At 40.5% G+C, this 26042-nt stretch overlaps 1 protein-coding gene across 9 annotated transcripts in view; it reads left to right on the top strand.

Annotated features, from left to right (window-relative positions):
• Positions 1 to 26042, top strand: part of BNC2 (basonuclin zinc finger protein 2) — a 450738-nt gene that overhangs the window by 315022 nt on the left and 109674 nt on the right. For all 9 annotated transcript variants that reach the window (XR_013232606.1, XM_077345139.1, XM_077345135.1 and 6 more), the window contains one exon: positions 6535 to 6770. Coding sequence is in view for 8 of the 9 variants with exons in the window: in XM_077345139.1 (XP_077201254.1) it covers positions 6535 to 6770 (236 nt within the window). In the remaining variant the exon portion in view is untranslated. The remainder of the gene's footprint in view (positions 1 to 6534; positions 6771 to 26042) is intronic.

Genomic DNA, 26042 nt, shown 5'->3' with positions numbered 1-26042 from the left:
CAAGCATCATATGTGAACAAACTGTGGTTCTGCTTTTGGCTACATAAATCTAGTAGCAATCTAAATTTCCTCCCTTGGAATTAGATCATAGAGGAGGAAATTAATTATGATTTGGTTGACTTTAAAAAAAAACAAGCTTTTATTCCATGTAAGTTCAATTGGGTGGTGAGGGTTTTTTTAACAACACAATTAAAACAAATGGCTGTAGCACGACACACAAAGACAGCTATTTGTCAGTTTTGCTGTGTTGAAGCTCACATTATTAATGTACTTTTAATTTTTAAAAAGTTATAGAAATGCTTTTGCTAAGTGAACATGTCCATATTAGCTCAGAAGTTTACCCTTCTCTTGGAACCCGAATGAACTTGGAAGAGGTTAATCTAGTTTATTTTAAAATGTGATCCCGCAAGTGGACTAAAACAGCCTGCTGTTGTTTCTGCATCTGAAAATTCTGTCTTCCACCTTGAATGTTTTTAATAAATGAAAAACCAACTTTTCCTTGCCTTCCACAAGTTTTAAATTGGAGTAGAGGAGAGAGGGAAAATTGAAATACTCAGAGGATGCCGTTTCATATTTGCTGCTCTGACTCTTTCAGGATATTCATCTAAAACATTTGAACTCCCATTCTTTACTATTTGACCTAAAGGGCAAGTGGGGATAATTCCCTGCTTCTAAGTACATTTATATCCTTCTCCAGATAACAACACATTAACCCTCACCAGATAGATATGACTTGTAATTCTTGAAGGGTTCTTAAGATGGTTGATGGAATGAAACAATACCCCACCCCACTCCGAATCCACATGAACTGTACAGAAGCACTGTTTGAGAATTCAGCATGAGAAAGTGTAAGAGCACTCATGGGAAAGGGAACAACATTTTCAGTAATTTTTAAAGCTACATTACATCCAGAGTTAAAACTATGTAAAGCCAGCACACAACTTCAGTGTTGTATTTTGACAGTATTTGTTGACAGCATGGTGTGGTGTTTTGATTAAGAAACAGCAGAATCAAATCTGGAGAACCAGATTTGATTCCCCACTCCTCCATATGAAGCCTGATGGGTGACCTTGGGCCAATCACGTTCTCTCAGAACTCTCTCAGCCTCACTTAACTCACAATGTTCTGTTGTGATGAGAAGAAGGTGAGGCAGTTGTAAACTACTTTGATGCTCCTTAGGGTAGAGAAAATCAGGGTATAAAAACCAAGCCTTTAAAATATCTCATGGACATCTAGACATAGACAGTACAGTATAAAACAACTCCCCCAAATGACCACTCCAGCAATTTTCAGCAGTCCTTTAACAGCAGGTATAACATGTGAATTGTAATTTAATTCTTGTTCTAAGAAGATGAAGGACTTGTGCATGGTTTTCATCTCACCCATATCCCACTGTCATCCGGTATGTGTGTGAGAAAGAGCATTTGTTGAAAGAGCTGGCCAATCAAATAGGTGCTGCTGATGAGTACGTTCTTGCCCCTTCATGAACATTTAGCCACCTTCAGAAAAATGGAATGTTGGGGACTGATCATTCTTATCTATATCACTTTGGTCAGTGGTACATTGCTTATTAGGTTTCTGTTTGATCAGGAGACCATGGGACTGTTGAGAACTGCCTTTCTCAACCTTTTTACCATTGAGAAACCACTGAAACATTCTTCAGGCTTCAAGAAACCCCAGAAGTGGCACAATCATGTAGAATATGGTTGGGAAACATAGCTATGTACATGCCCATCCAGGGCCCCTCCCCTTCCCACCCCCTCCAGGCCCATCACTGGTCATCTTGGGAGGGGGTAGGTTGACATGACTACATATGATCATATCACCTGATAAATGTTTAACAGACTTAAAATATATAATTAATTAGCTTCTGCCCATCCAGGAAACCCTTCCATTGATCACCATCAATAAACTCCAGGGTTTCATGAGAAAGACTGGTCTAGAATCACAATTTTCCTACATGCTTGTCTAGTTCGTACATGTATAAACATATATTTATCCAATGCAGAGTTTCATGGCATACTGAACTCCCACAGTGAATATAGCTATGGCAATGGTTTTGTGTCAGTAGGAGGTCTTGCTACATCTAAGACTAACTGCCTAAGTATTGGATGGAATAAGAATATAGTTTTCCACTTTCTGGCACTTGATAAATTGAATAAATGGCTTACTGTTATTTTAATGCCCTGCAGGTATTTAATTTTCTTAGAATTGTACAGGGTCTCAACCCCCCAATAAAACATATATTGAAAAGCAACTCTGTTTTTTTTTTGGGGGGGGGGGTTAGTTGAAAAAGAAATGTGATGCTAAAATTGATGTGCTATAATATAGGTTAGGAGTCTGTGCTGCCAAGTTAGCTTTGGCATAGGATACCAAACTTACATTGCAGATTATTCTGTTCACGAATTCATCTCCAAAGGGCTCCTTTATTGCATGAATCATCTAATTCAAGGTCTACTAGTGAAGTCTCCTTCCATTTGTTAGTTCTAACAGCAACTTTCCACAACTCTCTTTTTTAAATGAAAGAATTAGTATTTTACAGCTTGATAAGCTAATGCAGCTATTAAGGTGTTTGGTTTAATTGTGAACTGCTGTTCACTTTTTGCTTGGATCTAAAAGTTTCCTCATGCAAGGGAAGGTACTTCCATTCATATAGCAAATGGTCCCAAATATTTTCCCATTCCCCTTTCCCAGTTCTTTGCACCGCATCCTGCATTCTTGTTGAGTTGGAGTAGCTTTCTGTGGCTGAAGGCAGCTGCAGTGGGGAGGGCATACAGGAAAGCCTGAGTACAGGACATTATTTTTGTGATTAGCATTCAACCCATAGTGACACACATTACAGTCATTTAATTCATCTAGAGACTTGAAATTTAGTAATTGATTATACATTAGATTCAGCTTCATCTTGCTTATAAAAATACTAGTTTCCATTTGTATATCTGAAAATCATGACACAGAGACCATACTATAGAGCATTCTACTTTTGTGGACCACGACAAGTTGTGTTTTTTAACCTGCCCTTGATACTGCTATTAGTCATGAATTAAGTTTTCTTTTTTAAAAATCTGGAAAAATGTAGATTGGCATTTATCAACACAATTCCACTCTCAGTAATAAAACAATCCTGAAGTGTCCATAGTTATTTATATGTAGGGCCAAAAATACAAATATTGTTCTAAAAAAATATTTAGTGCGATAGTATAAATTTTGCTGTACAAAATATGGAAATAAAGACTGTCACTGGACATGACATTTTGACAGGTCTAGTGTTTTCTTCTAAGCATACTTAACATTGAATGGGATTTGGATCTGGATGGAAATCTTGCAGTTTAATTTATGCAGAATGTGGCAGTTTTCTGGCAAATTGTATCTAGATGGCAGAAAAGGAAGTATGCATGGTGATAAGAACCAGAAATGCTATCTGCTAGAAGGCACAGGTAGGTAAGCAGGAAACAGAACATAATGCATAACAACAGTTGAGAATGCCATGTTCTGTTCAAGAAATTCAGAGGTCAAATGAAACAAGAATACTACTTCACTTTTACAAATAGTACTCTTAAATTATTAGAGACTCTAAAGCACTCAAGACAAGGCTTGCGCATCCTGTGTGAAAGATTCAGAAGGTCTCTTGGGTACACCTGGCTGAAACATTAAAATGGGCTCTGAAACATTTCCGAAGGAAAATCTGACACCACTTTTGGCATCTTCCCAGAAAACTATCTCAAACAAACCTTGGTCTCTATTTCGGTCTTGTGTATCTGCATTTTCAAACTTGAAAATTATGGAATTTGTACAGTGTTCTGATAGACCATTGTACATTGTGTATTAGTTTTCCTTCCCTCCCCAAGAACAAATCAATAACATTTTGTGGAAAATAAAATATAATGGATAGATTCAACAAGTGTTACTACCTTTACAACACATTTTCAACTTTCAAAGAGTTTGCTGCATTTACTAATAACTTACAAAATTTCGGGATAAGTAATATCATTCTAACTGGAATTTTGTTCTTATAAGCCCAGTGTGCCTAAAGTAACTCTGCTTACAGTGGTACTGTTAGTAGTTGTGAAGGTGAAGCTTCTGCCAATAACCTCCTGAGCAGTCCTGAAGTATCACACAAATACCCCTGGCTGCCCTTTGTAACTTAAGACCAATAGCAAGGAAAAGGAAGGCCACACCAAGCATGCACCCCTTTGAGATCACTGATGCAGTGGGGGAGTTAAAATGGCCAGGGAAGTGATGGAAGGACAAGTAGTTTGTGAGTAGAACAGAAAATATCAAACTGAAGCTTGATAAGAGCAAGGAGTGAAATTGGTTGAGAAAGTAAATTGTGTAGACCTTGATTCCAAACGTGAATAGATTTAAAAGTTTGTAGTGCTTCGAACTACTCATCTCTGACAAAACTTCACCTCCTTCTAGAATTCCTCAATAGTCTTTCAGGAACAGCCTCTTGGTTAAATATATGCTGAGTAATATTAGACAAACAATGTAAAGGAGCGTTCAGGGAATTTTCTTAGTACTTGAGCCCAAACATCATCATGATCTGGTTCAGAATGACAGTCCATTTGGAGGATTTGCAAACAGATAAGCAACTATTCCCCAGTTCTCTCTGCCCTGTGGATTCCTTCCTCCTTCTGTGGCTTGCTTTAACTGGGGTGTAGCACTTTCTACATTGGCACGAACCCTTTTAATGCAGGTTTGAAAACAACCTGAAATACCATCTGCAGGAGAATGTGCTGTTAACCGTAGTTATGTTCAGTGAAGATGTCATGTTACACCATGGTCACAGCAAACCATGGAATGAAGGAAGGAAGGAAGGAAGAATTCACCAAAGATAAAGGAAAGGAAGCATATGTCCTCACAGTGAGAGGAGGAAGAGGCCCAACTGCCCACACAAATCTCCTAACCAAACTCTTGAGCATACAATGTGGATGTTTTTTAAAATTTATTTAGGCATCTAGTGCTCAAAGATTTAGGAATATGCAGAGTTAATAAGGATCCATATATAAATGCTATGTATTCTGTGATTTTAACACATTAGCAACTGAGTCTGACTTGTACATTTAAATAAATAAAATAATTAATATTGAGTCTATTTGGCAGAATATTGCATTTAATATTTCTGTAGTGTGAATGCTCTGCAGACAGGCAGAGGACTTCAATCCCCAAGCTTGCCAATCCCTTATCTTCTCTGAACTTTTAAATTAATTTTTAAAAGCCTATTTATTCAACGTTGACTAAACTGCTAGAATAGGAAAGATCAGACAAATCAGTAGCAAGGAATGAAGTATGAGGAAACCAGAACTCTTTGACAAAATATCCCTTGGGGCAAGTGTGCTGAATGAAGCCAGCAGGGAAACGATAAGGGCATTTATGCTGCGGATGTAGGAAAGCAATTTATCAAGAGTACATGAACTCTCCAGTGACCACAAGCAAAGAAGATACCAAAGTACAAGAGGAGGGAGAGGAGAGGACCCCCTACAACATTATTTTAAAGACTGACAAAATTATGTATGTGTATATATATATACACACATGCAACCTCGATACCATAATGGAAGTTCATTGTGTTAAGTGCAACAAAGCATTAACAATCCCCGCTTCATTCGATCACAGAATTCCAAAGTAAAATGGCTCAGTAGTGCTCTTGAGGGTTGTGTGTGTGACACTTGTATATAAGTAAATTCCTAGATCCTCCGAGTAGTTAATGAGTGATAAATGCACCCATTCCTGCTTTTACTGCATGCCCACTGGTAGCAAATTCCTGAGAGGTGTGTCTCTACATTATGTGCCTAGTTGACAAAACAGATAAATATGCACCCAAGTGGAAGTGACATCTTGTGCAAAATCTGCTATTTAGAGAGCGTGTTCAAATCATGACGACTGGAAAAGGAGCATGAAAGATAGCTGTGGCAGTTTTCGAGTTGCGGGAAGAAAATGGGAAAGCAGAAGAACTTGACTAGGCAGTGGTTATTGCACTGCTGTGTGCATAATAACAAGTTTACATGCATGAATTCAAAGGCTGTTATTTCAGTAGGATATGTTAAAGCTGAAATTGTGTTGTTGTTTTTCTTCACAGTAATAATTCTTATTACCCTTAGCAATTTCTCAGTGAATGTTGCTGCTGTATGGGCATTAACATGAAAGCTTATACCCTGAACATGCTGTTAGACTTTAAGGTGCTACTGGACTTGGAACATTGGTGTAGAAATGTTTCCCTGTATTGTCCTCTTGTAATGATAGAGGTGTTCGGTTATAAAATTAGTTTAAACCCAGAGAACATCTAGCAGCTTTTTCAAACAAATGGCATTGTGTTCCAGTTTAATACAATCAGTTATAAAAAGGGTCCGGAAAGAATGTTAATCAATTAGAATTGTAACCTTGTTCTCAGTGCTTATAATACACTTTATTTGTTTTGTCTGTTATCTAACTTGCCCTTGTTTTGTTTTTTTTTAAATCAACTTAAACAGTGTGTTTGTATAGGAATATGTTTGTAGACTCAGTGTATTTTATGCTTCTTGTTTTCTCTCTCAGCTTTGGACAAACTTAGCACCCAGCATCTGTATCATCCAACTCAAGTGGAGATTGTACAATCAAATGTAGTGTTTGATATCAGCAGCCTGATGCTCTATGGTACCCAGGCTGTGCCAGTGAGACTGAAGATATTGCTAGATCGTCTCTTCAGTGTATTGAAGCAGGAAGAAGTGCTGCACATTCTGCACGGCTTGGGCTGGACACTTCGGGACTATGTTCGGGGCTACATTCTTCAGGTAGGAAGTGGCCTAGGGTATGAATTTGTTTACACTCTTGACTCCAGGGCCAATAGGCATGTCTTTTTGTCTCTGTTTTACCATGTAAGTTGGCTTGCATAAGTGGTGTGTATTTGGGTGGAGAGATGGTGGAGGTGTGTTCCTGTAAGTACTGGGCATCTTAAGTAACATGAAGAGGTATAGCTGTCCACGTTTTTCTTATATGTTTTCATAGCATGGTAGGGATTGGGTGGGAATCATAGGCACCTGGGGGTCTCAGTACGACTGTTCTAAGCACCTACATTTTCTAGTCCTAAAAGTCCTGGTGAGTACTATGAAATCAAATGTAGTTCAACAAAGAAACACAATAAGAGAGTAAATGTAGTATTGTTCCATTTGTATGACTAATAAGGACTCTACAGGTTTTCAAGTTTACCTTTCTAGACTATGTATAATTTTCAGGATTTTTAATAATTTTAATAAAATAATATGTACAGTTTCTTTACCAGCTCCAGTTTGGGTTGTGCATTGTTAATAAAAATTATACCCGGGTATTGTCTTCATGCTACTAGAATTTAACATATCCTCTGTCTTATGTTATAATTTCACTGTAGTCAAGGATTCTGAAAACAATTCCATCCCTGTTCTTAAAAGTCTTTTAAAAATGCTTTGCAGTCTGTTCTTAAGCTGATTTGTAAACTGCAACCCTAATTTAGGCAATAAGCATGATTTTCTAATCTGTAAATTATCTAACTTGCAAATCAGCAGGTTTTCCATATTTCCTGCCTTTTTACTAAGGAGAGTATTTAAAGTTGAATAAGCAAATCATATTAGTATTTATCACTCTGTAGTTGCCAATATTACTTTTTCTGTTTAAATTATATAAATCAGAGCTACTTTAGATATTGTACGTTTAGCTGATGGCAATTCTTTAACCATTAGAAGTGGTACTTGCTCAGGGTGATGTCCTAGTTGTAGAAACAGCTATTAGTTCTCCTTCAAATGTTACAGGAACCTGTTAGCAACTGAATGCAGGAGTGATTATGCATCTGGCTGGCCTAGATTAATTTAAATGTCAAAGACAAAATGTAGTTTGTTCTGACAGGCATTTTATGGTTAATTGTTAGACTCACAAACCCTTTCCCATCTCCTCATTGTCCTTGGGTGATTCATGTAGATCAACTATGGTTTAATAATGATTAAGAATCCTGGTTACAGGGTGGGGTGGAGTGGAGGACATCTGATTCCCCCCCCCCCCACACACACACACACATCTTTTGGGCAAACTTGCCCCAAGACTCATTATTTCAAAATTGCAACTATATTGTGTAAAGTCACAACTATATTGTTGTTGCTGCCCTCAGCTGTACTCTGCCTCCTGACTGGACAACTCTTTATTTACCTTTCTTCCAAAGTAAGACCTTCATGCAGAAAATGCAAGCTGTGGCTTGATATGCTACCCACATTCAGAAATCACAGTCGTACTGAAGGTAGTCTTCTGTCTTTATTCTCAGTATACTGAGTCAGAGTATCTTTGTTGGCATAAATACTGTTTGAGGGGATAAGAAAAGTAAGAGAAAGAAATGTGGAAACCTGTCAAGTTTAAGCAGATCCATGCTCATCATATGCAAACTCTGGTTTGTTTGAGACAGCCATAGACTACAAAAACCAACTAGTGGCAAACAGGATGTGTATCAGATTTTTTGTGGTAGTTGCACTGGTGAAGGGCTGCTGGCTGGATAAAGGTTTTTGAAACTCTTGCATTTGTATACTAATTTGCTGCATTCACAGGTCTTATCAACTGCTTTCATCCAGTCTCAGCTATACGTATTGCCCAGTTACTTATGCCTCTTGACTCTGACTTACCCTTTCTGGCAACTAACCTCCACCTCACCCTCTCTCTATCTATACGTAAGGCTTGAGAAAAACCACTTCGAGATGTCTGATGATGTGTGCCTGCTCACAAAAGCTTATATACTGCTGGTCTTAGAGGTGCCACTGGACTCTAACTTTGGTCTGCCTTCAGACCAACCCAACCACTCACCTGTTTCTATCCAAAAGTTGTAGTTCATCCTGTGCACGTGAAAAGATAAGTTCAGTGTTTGGATGTGTATCCTCATCCCTGCTGCTGCCAGAGTGAATAGAAGCTTTAAATCATGGAACAGGCATGGGAGGAAAGGTTTAAACAGCCTCTCGCCCAGCAACCCTTCCTGGTCTTCAAAGCCGCTGCCTGGGGCTGCTAATTATCTTTTTAAAATCTGTGGAAGATCCGACACACAGATCATTGCTATATAGATATCTTTCGAGTCTCATCTGATTTGGCCCTTAGAAACTTTAATGAAACATCATTACTTTCCTTTATTAATTGTCAGCTTTTCTGGTTTCTTGAGGTGAGGATGTATATGAAAATGTATATATTTGCTTCCTGTCACTTCAGGGTGGGGGGAAATCGATACAAACATGAAGATTGGTATTCTAGAGATACTGTAGTGAACGTGAGCCCTAAAACACTTCCAGTTAAAAACAGGGGAGGGACGCTCATGTGCATGTGTAATGCCTTCTTCTGCCATCAAGCATCACTGCCTGAGGCACCCCTGCATTCACAGCATCAATGACTGAAGGCTGTTCTATGCTGGCTATATGCTGGCTTTGGCTGGAAGGTCTGTGAATAAAAGTTGCTGAATGTGTTTGAGTCGCAGCTCTAATGATGTGAGAAGTACGCTGAACTCTGCACTGTGATGAAGCATATCTGATTCAAATGGTTAGCCGGGTTGGTCTGAAGCGGCACAATCAAATCAGAGTCCGGTAGCACCTTTAAGGCCAACAAAGATTTATTCAAGGCGTGAGCTATCGAGTGCAAGCCTTGAATAAATCTTTGTTGGTCTTAAAGGTGCTACTGGACTCTGATTTTATTGAAGCATATCTGAGATACTCTTAAGGGATTTTAAAAAAAAGAAAGTATTGTGGTCAGTTAGGCAATTTGGTTGGCTGGAAGAAGCTATATGCTGGCATTTTGCTCTATAAGACCGTTTATGCACTGGAGGTTTCATGTTGGGCTGCGTGCTGGAGTTTTAGTCGTGGCAGGTTGCCCCACCTCTTCCTGCACCCACACAGGGGAGCATTTGGCCCGGTTCACCTCATCCGCCCCCGATTTGTGCTCCTGCGCGGGAGCTGGGGCAGTGAAGTTCCCAGTGCATGAACGGTCTAAGAGTGTATTCACAGCTAGAGTTGTCAGTTCTAAGTTGGGAAATTCCTGAAAAAGTAGGGAGTTTGGGGAAGGGTGGCACCTCAGCAGGATATAGCACCCTACAACTCACCATCTGAAGCTACCATTCTCTCCTGGCTAATTGATCTCTGTCACCTGGAGATCAGTTGTAATTCTGCCTGGCAACCCCAATTCGCACATATACACTGTTTCTGCTTCTTGTTCAGAGATACACAGTACAATCCTGAGTAGAGTTACAATCCTGAGTTACACTCTTCTAAATCCATTAAAGCTGATGGGCTTAGAAGAGTGCAGTTCTGTTTAGGATTGCTCTGTTAACTTCTAGAGACCTAGAAGAGAGGATCCAAATGCTAGTGTGCTCACTAACTGTATTTTTTAAAGGGGGAAAACTTAAAAGAAAAATGGGGAGAGCATGTGTTAGCTGGAGGTATCAAAAGAGAGGGTATCAAGAGTTCATGACCAAAAAACCTTCCGTGTTTTATGTTGGATTTATAGTTCAGGTATCATTGGCCTGTTTTAAGTTCTGGAAGAGTTCCAGCTAACATGTTCCACTGTTGAGAAAATGTGGAGGCAAATTCCATTGAATTTAATTCCAAATGAATAATTTTGGGATCAGGGTACAAGTTTGAAGAGAGAATCAAGTGGTAGTTTTTCTAATAATCTTTCCTTTGCCTTTTCTCCTTCCAACATTATTTCAAATCCTCTCTCCCTCAGCTTATATAAAACCTTATTATATAAAACTGTATAAAAACTGTGGTAAAGGGCAGTTTCCCGAAAAGTTATTAATTTGCTTTTAAGGATTTAAAGGAGCTAGAGTTGCCTAAATCTATCATTTTATTCCAACATAGAGATTGTTGTTGACCCCCCCCCCAATATCTGCCCCCACATATGCTTTAGATTCAGGCTTGTGCCTTGCACTCACAGATGTACATTTCTTTCTTAAATGATGCCATGTGTGCTTATGCATTAAAGTGTAAATTCCTGGGGTCTGAATAATGTTGTTTAAAAGGTGAATAAAATGGCTAGCATCATGATGAGCAGACTGGATTTCTACACAAAACTTTTTAAAAAAACAGCCCACATTTGTTTTCAAATACATACTGAAATCAAGATGCGAGCTTTTGAAGTCTAAGGCTTGTTGCAGAGAGCAAGTGTTGCAGGAACAGGCCAATGTGCTCTTAGTCTTTAATTATCCCTTGGAATGATCCCATTTCAGCTACCAAAAAACCCACAAAACCTGCCAGAGATTCTTGTTTCTCGTGACTTCCACAGATCACAACCCTCTGCCTCTGATAAAGTGGTTACTGACCTGTGGAAAAAAAGTGTTAGCTTTTAAAGTGCCACCTCCCCCCCCCCATGAAAAAAACCTGTGGGCCTTTTTGCTCAGTGGAGTAGAAGTGCTGTTTAGAAGTGTCTTTTCCTTAAGTTTACTTTTCAGTGTTGCTGTGACTTTTAAAGGCCCTCTGTATTGTGGGCAGGGATAAACACCCAATCTCTGGGATCAGCGGTAACGGTCAGAACATATACTTTTCTTGTCCATGTGATGGTTCAATACTGCTGTGGGATGACCCCATTTCAAAGTGTCTACCAGACTCCTGTTACAACATCTAAAAGGCATTTTATATATACAGCAACGCTGTAGTGAATATTATCTCAGTTAAAGGAGAATAATCATCAAGGCAAACTGGAACAGCTGTTAAAAGCCGTTCCACATGCTGGTTTGGTTAGCAGTTGGCTGTAGATTGTGTTGCTGGGCAAATGAAAGGATATGGTAAGTGACCGAGGCAAGCATGCCTCTTATTTCAGTTCTTTTATTTTGTGCATATGTAACTTGAGGAGCAGAATATTATTAGTGGATTTGTGTGAAAATGTGGGGAATTATACACAGAGTCAAATCTGAAAGAAAACTTGTACCTAGCTTACTTATAAAGTTCAGTTTGTTCTGGAGAAAGAAGGTATAAACAAAGGAAATCTGATCATGCTAGAATGCGACACTGTTAGAAAGTAATGTTCATAATGAAGACATTATGAATATTTTTGGTTGTACACCTGTATTTTCATCAAGCTTCTGTTTCTGTAAAATCTAAGAATGTTGTGAACATGAATCAGCATTTCCCAGAGCTGGTCCCCACATTTCAGGGGACCCACAAGGTGCCTTTACCTCATGGGCAGGACCAGTTTATTCGTTTGTTTGTTTATTGAATTTATAGCCCACCGGTCTTGGAAACCGGCTTGCTGTGGGTCACAACAAACAAGCCAGACAATAAAACCCAATAAAATACACATTAAAATCCCAATTAACTACAATTACAGGAAAACCCAACAGATGGCAAAAACCTTCCTTAAACAGGTAGGACCTTACGAGGATGGTATGGAGAGAGACCAAGCTGCACCAAAGTGTTCAGGTGCCAAGATATCAAGGGGGACCTGTACCATCTGCTCTAGTAGTAGCCCCAACAACAAACAATGTCAACAAACCTGGTGAAAGACATCTGTTTTACAGGCCCTGTGGAAAGCAGAAAGCTCTCCAAGGGCCCCTAGCTCCTCTGGGAGCTCATTCCACCAGGTAGGGCCAGAACCGAAAAGGTTGAGGCCAGGCGAGCATCCCTGGGGCCAGGAACGACCAGTAAGTCGCACAAAGCTCTGCTAGAGACAAAAGGTCAAAAAGAGTCCCTCAGATATGTGGGTCTCAGACATTGAATTACCTTAAATGTCAACACCAAGACCTTGAACCTAATTTGGGCCACAGCTGGCAACCAATGCATCTGCCTCAGCACAGGCTGGATATGGACCCTCCAAGACATTCCAGTGAGGACCCTAGCAGACTCATTCTGTACCATCTGTAATTTCTGGGTCAGGATCAAGGGCAGGCCCGCATAGAGCAAAATTCTGGAGGTGACTGTTGCATGGATCACTGTAGCTCGGTGTTCTGGGGAAAGGTGCTAGTAACTATGCCTGCTGTACATGTAGCACATGTTGCACATGCTATGGGTCCCATACTTCCAGGGACTCCACAAGGTGCTTCCCCCCCATGGAATAGGACCATAGCCTCTCTCCTCCCTGCTTTTCCCTCTTTAAAGATGTTCAGAGTGACTTCCCTTTCTACTATGGGGGCTCTTCCACCCCCAGCCAGACTGCTCCCACTACAATTGTATTCTGCTAGGGCCTTAAACTGGCTCTGGTGCTACACGTCCTACAAATCCTTAAACCTGGCTTTTCCTGAGAACATCAGGAGATCTCTGCAGGATGGGCCAAGTCTCTGCTCAATTTAATATTCTGCTGCTAGCCGCAGCCAGAAAAGGCCCACAGGCAGGGCATGAGGCCCATATCAACTAGTATCTGGAGATTATTGCATTTGAACATGGAAACTCACATTATCATGGCTATCTACTATAGATAGACTTATATTCCAATAATGTATATAAAGCCATCTAAGCTAGTAGCTGTTACCTACACAAAATTACTCCCCTGTGAGCCACTGAAACCAACCCAACTAAGTCAGTTGAAAACTAGATCGATTCTTCATGACATTGCATTGTTTGTGGCAGTGGTATACAAAAGGATAGTGGTGGTTATCCACTGTTCCCTGTCAGCAAGCTCTGGGTGGTATACATTGACTGTATTTTTTTTGATGAGGTACTATCTTTTGCCTGTCCTTAACTTGCTCCTAATAATTTGGTGGCTGTCCCTGATCTCTTTATAAGAAAGGGAAGTTTATCTCTGTTTACTCTCTGGGCACTTAATTGTATAAACCTGTATCTTATTTCCCTCTAGCTGCATTTTTTTCCTAAACTAAAAATGTTTCACAGGAAACTTATTGGCTATTTTTGGTTGTCCTTTTCTGCATCTTTTCCAGCTATCCACCATCCTCTATCCTGAGCAATTTGTTCTGTGAGAGGGACTCAGTTAAGGTATTAATCATCCATCTTCCGTATTCAAACTGCACTGAAAACTTGAGAAGTGCCTTCCTGGACCAGATCAAGATCAATATAGGCCATCTGCAAGAATCCCAGTAATAGCAGTCACTAGATGAACCCCCGGAAATTGTCCAGTGATTGATGAGTGGACCATGGTATACCTTATCCCACCCTCTTCCATAATTTGAGGCAATTATACTTATTTTTTCTATCCCTGAGGCACAGCTAACCAAACTGCTGAGGTGGAAGAGAAGTAATGCTATATAAATTGCAGCCTCTCCATAATAGGCTATGTGAAACAGTATTTGTAGAGAGCAAATCCATGACACATTGATACAACTGAAGAAATAAAAATTCTAGTATCAGCACCAGAAATGCAGAACCCACACTGCACAATCACTAGGCAATGACTTCACTGTGAGTGTCAGGCTATCCTGCATGCTATTCTCTCTGCTTTGGTGGTGCAGTTTACTTAATAGAAAACAGAAACTTCTTAATGGGAAGATCATCACTTTTTATAATTGTGCTCATGTATCTAAAAGGATATTGCAGAATGGAAAAACATGCAGATGAAGGCAACCAAATGAATAAAGGACTATTATCATATCTTTTCTATGGCCAAGAGCATAGATGGCTTTAAAAAGGAATTAGAAACATTCATAGAGGATAGGTCTATCAATGGTTACTAGCCATAGTGACTAAAGGAATCCTCGATATGCATAGGCAACAGACTTCTGAATCTCTGTGCTAGGACAGTTATTCATCAGGCAAAAGCTTTGGCCTCTATTCCCCTTTCTGTACGTGCCTTGCAAGGCTACTGCTTGGCCACTGTATGAAACAAAATGGACCCCTGGTCTGATCCAGCATGCCTCTTCTTATGTTCTTATTTCACTTTGACAGTGGATCCAGTTATGGAGTAAGCTCTTCTTCTGTAGATGTCTTCAAGCAGACACTTCTGTAAGCCACCTGTTGGGAAGATTTTAGCTTTGGATTTCCTTCATTGCCCATGGTGTTTTCCTAAATGGCCCATTAAACCCCTTTCATATTTTCAACTTTATGACACTATGACTCTTTGTCCAATTTTCTTCTGCATGTCCAAGGTATAGGTATTCCCTCAGTCAGCAGTGTACAGATACAGAAGCACAGATTCTGTTGTAAGTTCTTATTACTCAAAGTATTTCCAGGATAAGCTAAAACCATTTGCATTTTCTTTTAAAAGTTAAACTGCAAAGCTCTTTGCATGCCAAAACCTGAGTTCATATATCAGTTTATATCCTGAAGCAGCTGATGAAAAATGACTATGGCCATTGAGTGTTGCATTACAAACAGAACTATAAACCTGTGTAAACAAAGAATGATTTGATATCAAATGTAAGAGTATATTCACATGTATATGAATCTGGTTAATTAGAAAAAGAAATAAGTGATTACACTGTAAAGCTAGTATTTGGGAAAGTCTGTAGTCTTGTCATGCTGGTACATGAGAATCCAAAGTAGAAGAAAAAGAAGAAGAGTTGGTTCTTATCTGCCGCTTTTCCCTACCCAAAGGAGGCTCAAAGCGGCTTACAGTCGCCTTCCCATTCCTCTCCCCACAACAGACACCCTGTGGGGTGGGTGAGGCTGAGAGAGCGCTGATATCACTGCTCGGTCAGAACTGTTTTATCAGCACTGTGGCGAGCCCAAGGTCACCCAGCTGGTTGCATGTGGGGGAGCGCAGAATCGAACCCGGCATGCCAGATTAGATGTCCGCACTCCTAACCACTACACCAAACTGGTAGAGATGGGCATGGACCCCAACACTAGCCAGGAAATTCCACTATAAACAGCCAGTTCAGCATTCACAATTCAGCATTCATGAATCCATGCCCAACAAGAGTGCACGAGCCCATAGACGTTCTTTCACTTTTTGCAGAATGCCATTAGGGCATTCTGAGGGGACACTTAAGGTTTCTGTTCCCTTTTTGATCTTCGAGCAGGGGTTGCTTGCTGAGTTTGGGAAGAAACTAGAAGTTGGATCTACATGGGTTCTCATAGATCCTCCACCACTTTTTAAAAGTGAACTCAAACAAATCCAGTATCAAATTATGTGTGGAATCCAGGACTGTGGACTGGACCATTTAAAAAAATGGATCCAACTCAAGCATCTGCTGTGTCATGGGGCCAAAATAGTTGAATCCTCATGATTTTTTTCACCAGATAATCCCAAACTGAACATCAGGTCATCTATAATGTCAACAGCCACTATGTGGACCACAAAAAGCATGGATCCCTGCCTTCATGACAACACCATGGAGCAACAACATGGTTCAAAAGCAAGGATCCTGATGTATCCTCAGGGTTTTTGCACAGGGTTACCACACACTCACCATACATAGTTGGGAGTGGGATGGTATCAGGAAGGCCAGGCCAGTTTTCAAGGGAGAACATTGTGATGGTGTACTTAGCCAAGTCCCATTACTCAAATCCCCTGGACACACAAGGCTTCCATGTGGTCTGATTTCTCGAATCGTGCCATGAATCTGTTGGCCTATCCCTCCACCAGAGTGCAGAGCAAACAGATGTTCTCTCAAATGGGAGATATCATCAGCCCACTCCGCTCACTCTTGGACCCATGACATGGGGAGAGAGGATTACCTCGGGTCAAAGGGGAGAGGGGTGGCCCACACCCAGATACCATGTCCGTGAGGAGGTGATGAATTCAGGGGATTCCTCGGTGAATTTTGCATCTCTTGCAAACCCAACAAATCAAACTGGTCCTTGAATACAATGAGTTTTGTGTAAGTTTGGGGTTCAAGGTTCGTGATTCCTCCAACCTGTGGAACCCCACAAATTTTGATTTTTCAGGTTTGTGTCCAACTCTAATTATTAGTTCTTTCAAGCAAACTCAGTGAAGTTATTTGTGATATATAAATTGTAGTGAGACTTGAGGGGAACATTCAGTTCATATAACATTGGAGATTGTCCTCTAGTGTCTGACATGGCTTGTAAAAACTGTAAATGGACAGCTTAAAAATTGTATCTTGGCCTCCAAAAGTTAGGACACATTGCCAGCTGTCTTTATAGCATCCAAAGGTGAGCACCTAGAAATGCTCTGAAAGCAAGGCCATTTGACTCCTTGACTTTTTGGGTAGCTGGGGGGCAAAATTTAAAGCCATGCCCTTATTATGTGTGAGCAGAACCACTAACATTAAGGCATAGATATATAATCTCATTACAGCCATAAAGGTGATGGGATGTTCAAGTACATGTCCACTCTGAATGTCTGTATTAAATGGATTTGGGCTTTATCCCAACTATGTATGGAGTTTTTAAAATTGGAGATTAGTTTATTAGTGGTATGTCATTGAGCACAGGCTATAGGCACTCATGAAACATAGGACTTTAAAACATAGACTTTAAAATACCACAAAGGGCCCCAGAGAATCAAACTTGCCATCTATCTAGCATCCATTGATTTAATGTTTTTTCTTGAAGTCTGAAGGATCTCAGGGGGGGACTTTTAGCTTGTAGCACTGATCTTTCAATGAGGTGCTAGTGCCTGTCCTAAGTAATAACAAGGAATAACAGTGAAGTGTGAATGACTCTTATTAGAAGGGGTAAATGTCATTAACACTTATTATTACCTTGAAGGCAACCAGCAGTACAGTGCTGAAGGTAGTGAGAAATGAACTGTTTTTTAATGCTGTATATAGTTGAAATAATTAAGGTCAGATTTTTAAAAATATTTAACTATCAGGTAAACAAAAATACATTTTTGAGAACACTTTTTGAGAAGTTTCTAATACCTTTGTTTTTAGAGTAGCCAATATAATTTCAATGAAATTTGATCTGCCCAGCCAACAAATCTTGGAGAAATGGAATGTTAAGGCAAGAGAAACTCATGATAATGGTGTGATAATCTTGAGACAGATGTGGCAATGTCACACAATTCCAAAATTTATATTGGTCATTTATAATGATGCTTCGGACCTCTTACATTAAATTTCCACATTTTCCAGAGGGCCAGAGGGAGTTTCTCAGATGTATGTACTTATTATTAATCCATTCTAAAATTTGGATAAATTAAAAATAATCCCAATTCTAGATGGGAGCTCCCCCAAAATGACTAGAAGGATGGATACTTTCTGTTTTGACACAGAATGACTACAAAGTCAATAGATTCCATAGAGGCCCACTGGCGGCGGCAGCGCTTCGGTTAAAATCACCGAGAATGTACACTGCCCCCACAAGTGCGGGCGCCTCCCGGCCCCGGGCTCCGGAAGACCTGCATTAAGCGAACGCGAGATCTTCCAGAGCTTCCCGGGTAAGCCGGAGCTGCGGCAGCCCGGCACTGTGCATAATCGGCAGCGCTGGGCTTGTCGGGCCGCCCAGACTTGACCTGCTGTGTCCCTTAAGGGACACCGATCGCCCCTGTGGGCTCCGTGGCAGCATGGAGCTGGTAGGGGCGACCCCTTGCCCCCCGTTCCCCCTGGCCCCTCCCTACCTCCCCCGCCTGTGCCGCTGCAAAAACCTCGGCCCGGCCTCTTAGCCCCAGCATAAAGCGAGTGTGCTATGCTGGGGCAACTCAGCATGCCCCACACCCGTGCATTCACAGAAAACGGCAGGGCATTGTGCCCCGCCACAATGGCATGGCGCCAGCACACGGAATCTGGCGCTGTGCATAAAGGGCCAGAGAAAATCCAAAATTTTTAATTATACTTTTGCTTTTGTAAAGTGGAATTTAAAATAATAAGTGTAAATAAGTGTAAATAATAAGTGTAAAGTGTAATTTAAAATAATCCAAATACATACACTTTGGTTAAAAATACTTTAAAATCATTGTTATTGGTTAAAATGGTATGTTAAATCCAAGCTCATATGAATGAGACCAATTTTTGCTCATCAAGCTTTTAAATGTATGTTTGTCTTGTATATTAAATAAAGAAGACACAGTGCTTCTGCTAACATTCTGCCAGAAAAACAGATGGAAATTGTACTCAGAAATCATGTTTATCCATCCTTTTGTGCACCAATACACCCCTCCTGCCTCCTCCCCTTATGTGCATTGCCTTGAACTGGGAAGCCTTGAATCTAGTTCCAATCTATATATTACTGCTATGTAATCCCTGATTATAGGGAGGGGACAAACTTCAGTAGAATGAATCAGCAACCATAGAGACTATTCTCCTTTCTCCATTCCATCCTAAACTGCTGCACAGTTTATTTCTAGGTGATTTAATATAATTGGCCAGAAGAAACATGTAACATCACTAGACTAAGAAGTCCAGTTCCGGGGAGCATTTGGGCATTAGTGACAGGTGAATCAGCTTTATAACAGCAGGCTGACATCACTTCTAGCAAAAACTTGTGATGTCATCATGCTAGGAGTATGCCCTAGAATTTACAAAATTACCAAATTTAACCATAGAGTTTTTGGTAAGTCCTAGAACATTCTACACTGATGACATGACATCACATTTGTTCCTCTGCAGGCCAGCTGCAGAATAATTTTTTCCCAGTTCAGAACAACAAAATGGGGTGCCCAGCCCCCTTTGGCAGCATCATGATGACTTTTTTGACGAAGCCATCACATACTCCAGAGACAAGCACTCCCTTCTCTCAGTTCCTTTCTTGCAGCTGTATGAATAGGAGCATTCCAGCAAATCTGTCCTTACTCTTGCTTCCTTTAGGGTTGAGTGAGTCTTTTTGCAACGTTTCATTCTTTCCTGTCCTCAGGTGTGGTCTTTGGCAGGGTAAGGCTATTTTCATTGGTTTATCCTGTGTTTCTTCTACTACTGCTTGTGGTGGCCAGTTATGGTGATCAATAAGCTTTTCAAGAGGTGTACAATGTACGGGACCAAGATGACATACAGTGATGACCACAAACTCTCTCTCATGTTTCTTGGGGAGTCCCATAATGTAGGCACCTATACCATTTACCAGCACTACATGCCCCAGGTGCATTCTAACAGGGCATCCCAGTGGAATGCCACACTTTGGGAGAAGACCTTACCGAATTTGGCCCTGCCTAAGTCCCTAGTTCAGAACCTCCTTCCTTGAACCAGTCAACCCAGTTCTGACACAGGAGACCCATTGCTGCCTGCCATACTTATTATTATTATTATTATTATTATTATTATTATTATTATTATTATTATTATTATTATTATTATTATTATTATTATTATTATTATTATTATATTTATATCCCGCCTCCCCCCGAAGGCTCGAGGTGGCTCACATAAAAACCCCTCCACTTTATTCCCCTAAATAAAGATTTATTCCCCACCACTCCCTGACAGCTTGTGGCAGGTTACAACAACTGGGTAAAAATCCCCTAAATCCCCCAATTAAAATCCCAGAATAAAAACACAGACAAATTAATCAACCACAAAAAGATACACGACGGAAAAAACAAGGCCTCAAATCTCAGTTATCCCAACATCTTAAGGAGGAGTGGGGGAGAGGAGGGTGCAGATGTTATTAGCAGCCCTTACTTCCTGCTCAGTTCTGACTATCCTGACCAGCAAGAAGACCCAAGAGAGCTACTTGTGTAGCACTTGCTTTGGAGTCCAGACATCCCGGGTCTCTATCATTGACCTTCTTGACTGCTGCTCATTACCATTTGGAGCTACCTTCCAAAAAATATAAAAACTCTAAGCATAAGGAGAAGACTGACTCTGGTTCAAAGCGTAGCAAGCTTCCATCACCATCTTTGAGATGATCTTCTGATATAAAGGATGTCATTTTGATGCCCCTGCCGATCTCCTGACAAGTCTCTCTCTGAAGTTGATGAGGATCAGTTGAGCAGTCCAAGGGGCAGCTGGTATGAGCAGACTTGGCTCCTTTTTTTCTTGGTAACAGACATTTCCATCTCAATATGCCCCAGAGTATTTACAGCAGTGGTCTGGCCATCACTTCCAACCACTGGGCATTACGCAAGGAACCTCAGATGTGCAGAAACCCATTCCACTTTCGTACCACTCATGTCTGTCTATCATGAGCTCAATGAAGTTATCGCTGTGGCATATTATAGCTCAGAGTGCTTTGGAACCATCTCCTGATGATGCAGTGGGTGGCAGTGGGGAGGAATGCCCTTATCAACTCCCTTGTGGGGTCCACAGGGGGTGGTACTCTCCCCTACTTTATTTAACATCTTTATGCACCCTCTGCCACAGCTGGTCTGGAGTTATGGGCTGGAGTGTCACCAATATGCAGATGACACTCAGCTCTGTCTCCTCATAGACAACCACTTGGACCACCTCCCCAGATACATTTGCCAGATGTTTGGAAGCTGTTGCTGCATGGTTAGAGCAGAGTTGCCTGAAACTCAACCACTTCAAGAGAGAGATCTTGTGGCTGGGCAGAAAAATGGCAGATCAGGAAGTGCACCTACCCATCCTGGCCGGGGCGCAACAACATCTCGTCCTCAGCCAGGAAGCTGGGGATGATTTTGGATACCTCTCTTTCTATGGAGGCCCAGGTCACAAGAGTAGACTGAATGATGTTTTACCATCTTTGCCAGGCAAGGCTACTAGCACCCTATCTTCCACCACAGTCTAGCCACAGTGATACATACAATGGTCACCTCTAGGCTGGACTTCTGTAACTCGCCCTATGCAGGCCAACCCTTGTCCTTTACCCAGAAACTCCAGCTGGTACAGAATGCAGCTGTTCAGGTCCCCACTGGTAGATCTTGGAGAGCTCATATCCAGCCTGTGCTGAGGCAGCTGCATTGGTTGCCAGTTCTGGCCCAGATCAGGTTCAAGGCTTTGGTGTTGACCATTAAGGCTATCAACAGCTTGGGCCCTGCCTATCTGAGGTGCTGCTTATCTCTTTATAACCCCTGCAAGACTCTCTGCTCTGTAGATGCAGAACTACTGGATGTCCCTGGCCCTAAAAAAGCATACCTGGCCTCAACCTTGGGCCAGGGCCTTTTTAGTCCTGGCCTCGACCTGGTGGAATGAACTCCCAAGAAAGCTGAGGGCCCTGATAGAGCTATCAGCATTCCACAGGGTCTACAAAGTGGAGCTCTTCCACCAGGTGTTTGGTTGAGATCAAAGCCAGGAAAAATAATGGCCCTTCCTAAGGCTATGTGGTAACATCTAGCATACCCTATCCTGGGGGGTGGATGGCTGCAGGGATGGGGGGAGGGGCTATACTGCCAATCTTGTTTTATCTTTTTAGCTTATGCTCTGTTATTATGTTATGGGATGTACTTTTATCATGTTTTATGGGTGGGCTTATATTGTACCCTGCTACGAGTCCCCAGAGAGTGAAAATCTAATACATATATACAGTGCCAATGTCCCCCAGTTAGGATGTTTGTCTCAGTGGTGAGCAGATTCTGAGGATGGTTAAGGCTCTTGATATTGACTTTGGATAGTAGACCAAAAGATAGGATTCTGAGTTGTCATTACCCTAATTCTCTGGGCATAATAGTGGCTTTTCCCATTTTGGAGGGCCTGGCAAACCTGACAGCTCCAATTTGGCAGAAACCAGCCTCCACTCCAGCCACTTCTGATTTCCTTTTCTGCTATAGTTTATTAATTGCCATATTTCGTTGTACTGAATTTTTATACCTAAATGGTCATACCTCACTGTATAGGGACTGTTTTCACTAATCACAGTGTATATACTAATATCTGGTTTGCATACAGCTAAATATATCGGCCTTTTTCACATGTAAGGCAAAGCTAATTCAGAAGAAAGGCTGGGCAGGTCAAATGGTTAATCCTAGCTAAACATGGATCATGTTATGAATATCATTCATATCAAAGAGAGGAGACATAACTCAACATTTCTCTGTAAGTGTATTTCCAGCTTTTGTTGTGCAACAAAAAAATTCTGCTCCATTAGACAACTTCAGCAAATATATCTTAAGTTGGTCCCTATCTATGGTCCTGCATAGAGTGGAGGGCAGAAAAGGGAAGGCTAAGGGAAGTTAATGAGTGTTACAGAAGAGACTTCTGGAGACGAGTCTCTTCCTTCCTAGTCCCCAAAAACTTCCTAGAGGGCTGCCCTATTTCTTAGGCATCATCTTGCTTAAAAATCTGGCTGAACTATTAAGCCAATTTAATAACGAGCTACTAAAGTGAATTTCAGCGCTCTTCCAAATGTCTCTGGAAATATTTTACTGTAATAATAACTGCGGGGAAAAAAGGAAAAGGAGGTTTTCACAAAGCTCTTCCCAAGCTGTACAGATACATGAGCAAGCAGTCTAATGTGAACAACACAAGACACTCTTAAGAATCAGATACAAGCAGAGGAAGCCCTTTAAAATGTTATGTTTCCACCAAAGCTTGGCACAGACCAAAAACCAGCCTTCCTGGATTTTATTAGTATTGGCAATGTGTAGTTTTTGTCACTCAAAAAATTCATAATGAAACCATAAAAGGGGGGTGGGGTGGAGAAGCATGGTGTTTTGTTTGTAGAAAACAAGAGATTTCCATTTAGTGCAATTTATTTACATGGGTTGACAACATAACTCTAATGTGTGTGGTTTGAGGGCGGAGAAAAAGCTGGCCATATTTTGTGTGTAGTCCTTTGAGAATTAATTCTTACCAGATTACACTGTAAATAAAGTTAACTGTTATAAAATAAACACAGCCGTGGTGCACACCATATGCTTTATAATTATTTTGTGGCTTCTTTTCTGCTTGTTTGCTTGTTTATGCTTGCTGAATGGAAACATTCTGATAGTTCTGTAATGATGTTTATACATTAAAGAAGTAAATTACACTTATAAAAAAATCAGTCGGCTAGACATGTGAATGGCATGAAGTGTCCTCTTTTCTGTGGTTGTCCTTCTAAGTACACACAAAAGCTCACAGCTTTTTCAGAAAGTGGGATTTTCTGGGATTTGTATTTACTACTGCTGAATGTCGAACATTGTGATCCTTTGATAAAGTAACATTCCTTCGTTGGCAGGGTTAGAGCATTTATACACAGGATGGATTTTTTAAAAAATTCTTTGAGATCTCAGTTGATACATTACAACAAAATTACAGTTGATACATTAGAAAACAAAATACAGGCAGCTTCTTTTATGCAAAAAAAATGCTTTTATTAATGGAACTGCCATTTTTCTTTGCGCAATAGCCTGCAGCCTTGCATCTGAGAGAAATCAATTTTAAAAAGAGCCTTGCATCTTTAAACAAATCTAATAGCTGATCTTGGATGGAATTGCTATGGGAAAACAGGGCAGTATAAAGGTGGGACCTGTAGAGTTGAGAAAAGTTGAAAGGAGGTTGGGATTCAAAATTTGATTTGCAAGAAAGAATGCCATGAGGTTTGTGGATCTCAGAACAAATTGTGAGTACCGCTTTTAGTTGCTGCCCTTAACAAAAGACACAGAAGCAGCAGTTAGCATATGAGTGACCTTTTCCTTTGGTCTATTGTTTTCCCAAAAAAGCTGCTATGTGAAGCCACTTGAAGCAAGGCATGTGACTTACAGTTTTGTAAGAGACGGCTCTGAGAAAGAGACAACCAAGCGTTCTCTTCAGTTGGGAGAGATGATTCACTGCCAAGGTCTATCTCATGGGTTTGTCCCCATCTGTGGTTTTTACTGTGACAGAAAAGACTGTCAATCTCTAAATGGGTCCTAGAGATCTCGCAAGAGTACTTGTGATCTCCAGAGTACAAAGATGAGTTTCCCTGTAGAAAATGGCAGCTTTGCATGGTGAGCTGTATGACATTATACCCCCCCCCCCCAATACAGTCCCTCCCCTTCCAAAACTTTTCTTTTCCCAGGCTTCACCCCCAAACCTGTCCAGTGATGGAACCTGATATTTCAGCCAGTTGACCCAAGGATGAGCCTTCAGATCTGAATCTCAGGTCAACAGCCAGAGGCCAGGCATCTCTCATATAATCCCGGCATTTGGAATCATGGGTAGAACATTTTTCACGTGGAGGCATTTTTGCCCAGTGTTTAAGCCTATATTAGGATGGTAGTATTTTAGAGGCTTGTTCATTTCTACATTAATAGAAATGTTTTGAGACCATTTTTGAAGTCACTTTCTGGTTAAATGCTTGCAATCCAAATATTTAGAGTTTAAGTGCTAAAATGGAACTTGGGGGCATGATTGGTGATGAGTAAAATATTATTTAAAAATATTTTCCATTTTAATTACTTGTAAAATTTGAATTATAAATGAAAACCCAACTCTCTGCTTTTGATACTTGTAACTTTTCTAACATCTAGGCTCTTTGGATTGCCTCTTTCAGGAAAAAAAAAACATTGTACACTCCAGACAAAGTTAAACATTGTAAAATCCCAGATTTTAGTATAAGGTTTAACGACTTGATACAAACTCTCTGAAATTGGCAAAAATTAAAAAAAATATTTAACCATCATCATTCACAGTACAGTAATGCAAATTTTATGCCAGGCAGACCTGACTTTTGTCAGGCACTGAAAATCCCCCGGAACAAGGATAGAAAGACATTTTGAATTTTGACGTGCATTTGAATCAACATTTTCCAGAGTTTTTAAAAGAATACATTATTGCAATATTTTAAAATATTGTGTGACTTTTGAATGCTGAAAAAAAGCACACTGTAATATATATCGAATAAAACAGATACATGTTTCATTATTTATCAGGGTCTTACCCCCTAAGCCAGGGGTAGTCAAACTGCGGCCCTCCAGATGTCCATGGACTACAATTCCCATGAGCCCCTGCCCTAAGCAGTTCACAATGCAAATGCTGACAATGGGTGAGGATCCTAGACAGATGGGGAGGAAGTAAAACCCATTTAGCATTAGCTACTTAGTTTCTCCACTCTTTAGAAAAAGTGCTGTTTCATTTGAAAGGAGATGAGATGTAGCCTAATAATATTAGGGTTGGACTGTAGAAAAGTTTCAGACAGGTCTGCATTTGTGTTAGAGCAGGATTATATACTTGCAGCTTGTTGCAGCAAATACAGAAATTAATTTGGCTAAATTCACGCAGGATATTGGGGATCTCCATCTTAAATGTAGCAATTGGTAAATGTTTTTTACTAACCCTTTCCCAAATTGATGCTATTACTTAGAGATTTGAGAGGTCAGCTGTCACATTGTTAGGAAACTTATGTGAAGAAATTATCTCAACCACCAAAGTTTATTATTCCATACGTAAAATGAAACTTCTCTAAAGACATTTCCCCAACCTTAAAAAAAAAAAATTT

The sequence above is a fragment of the Paroedura picta genome, chromosome 7 (assembly GCF_049243985.1).
Source record: "Paroedura picta isolate Pp20150507F chromosome 7, Ppicta_v3.0, whole genome shotgun sequence".
NCBI classification, from domain to species: domain Eukaryota; kingdom Metazoa; phylum Chordata; class Lepidosauria; order Squamata; family Gekkonidae; genus Paroedura; species Paroedura picta.
Note: the sequence above shows the minus strand (reverse complement) of the source record. Positions and strands in the feature narration are given on the sequence as shown.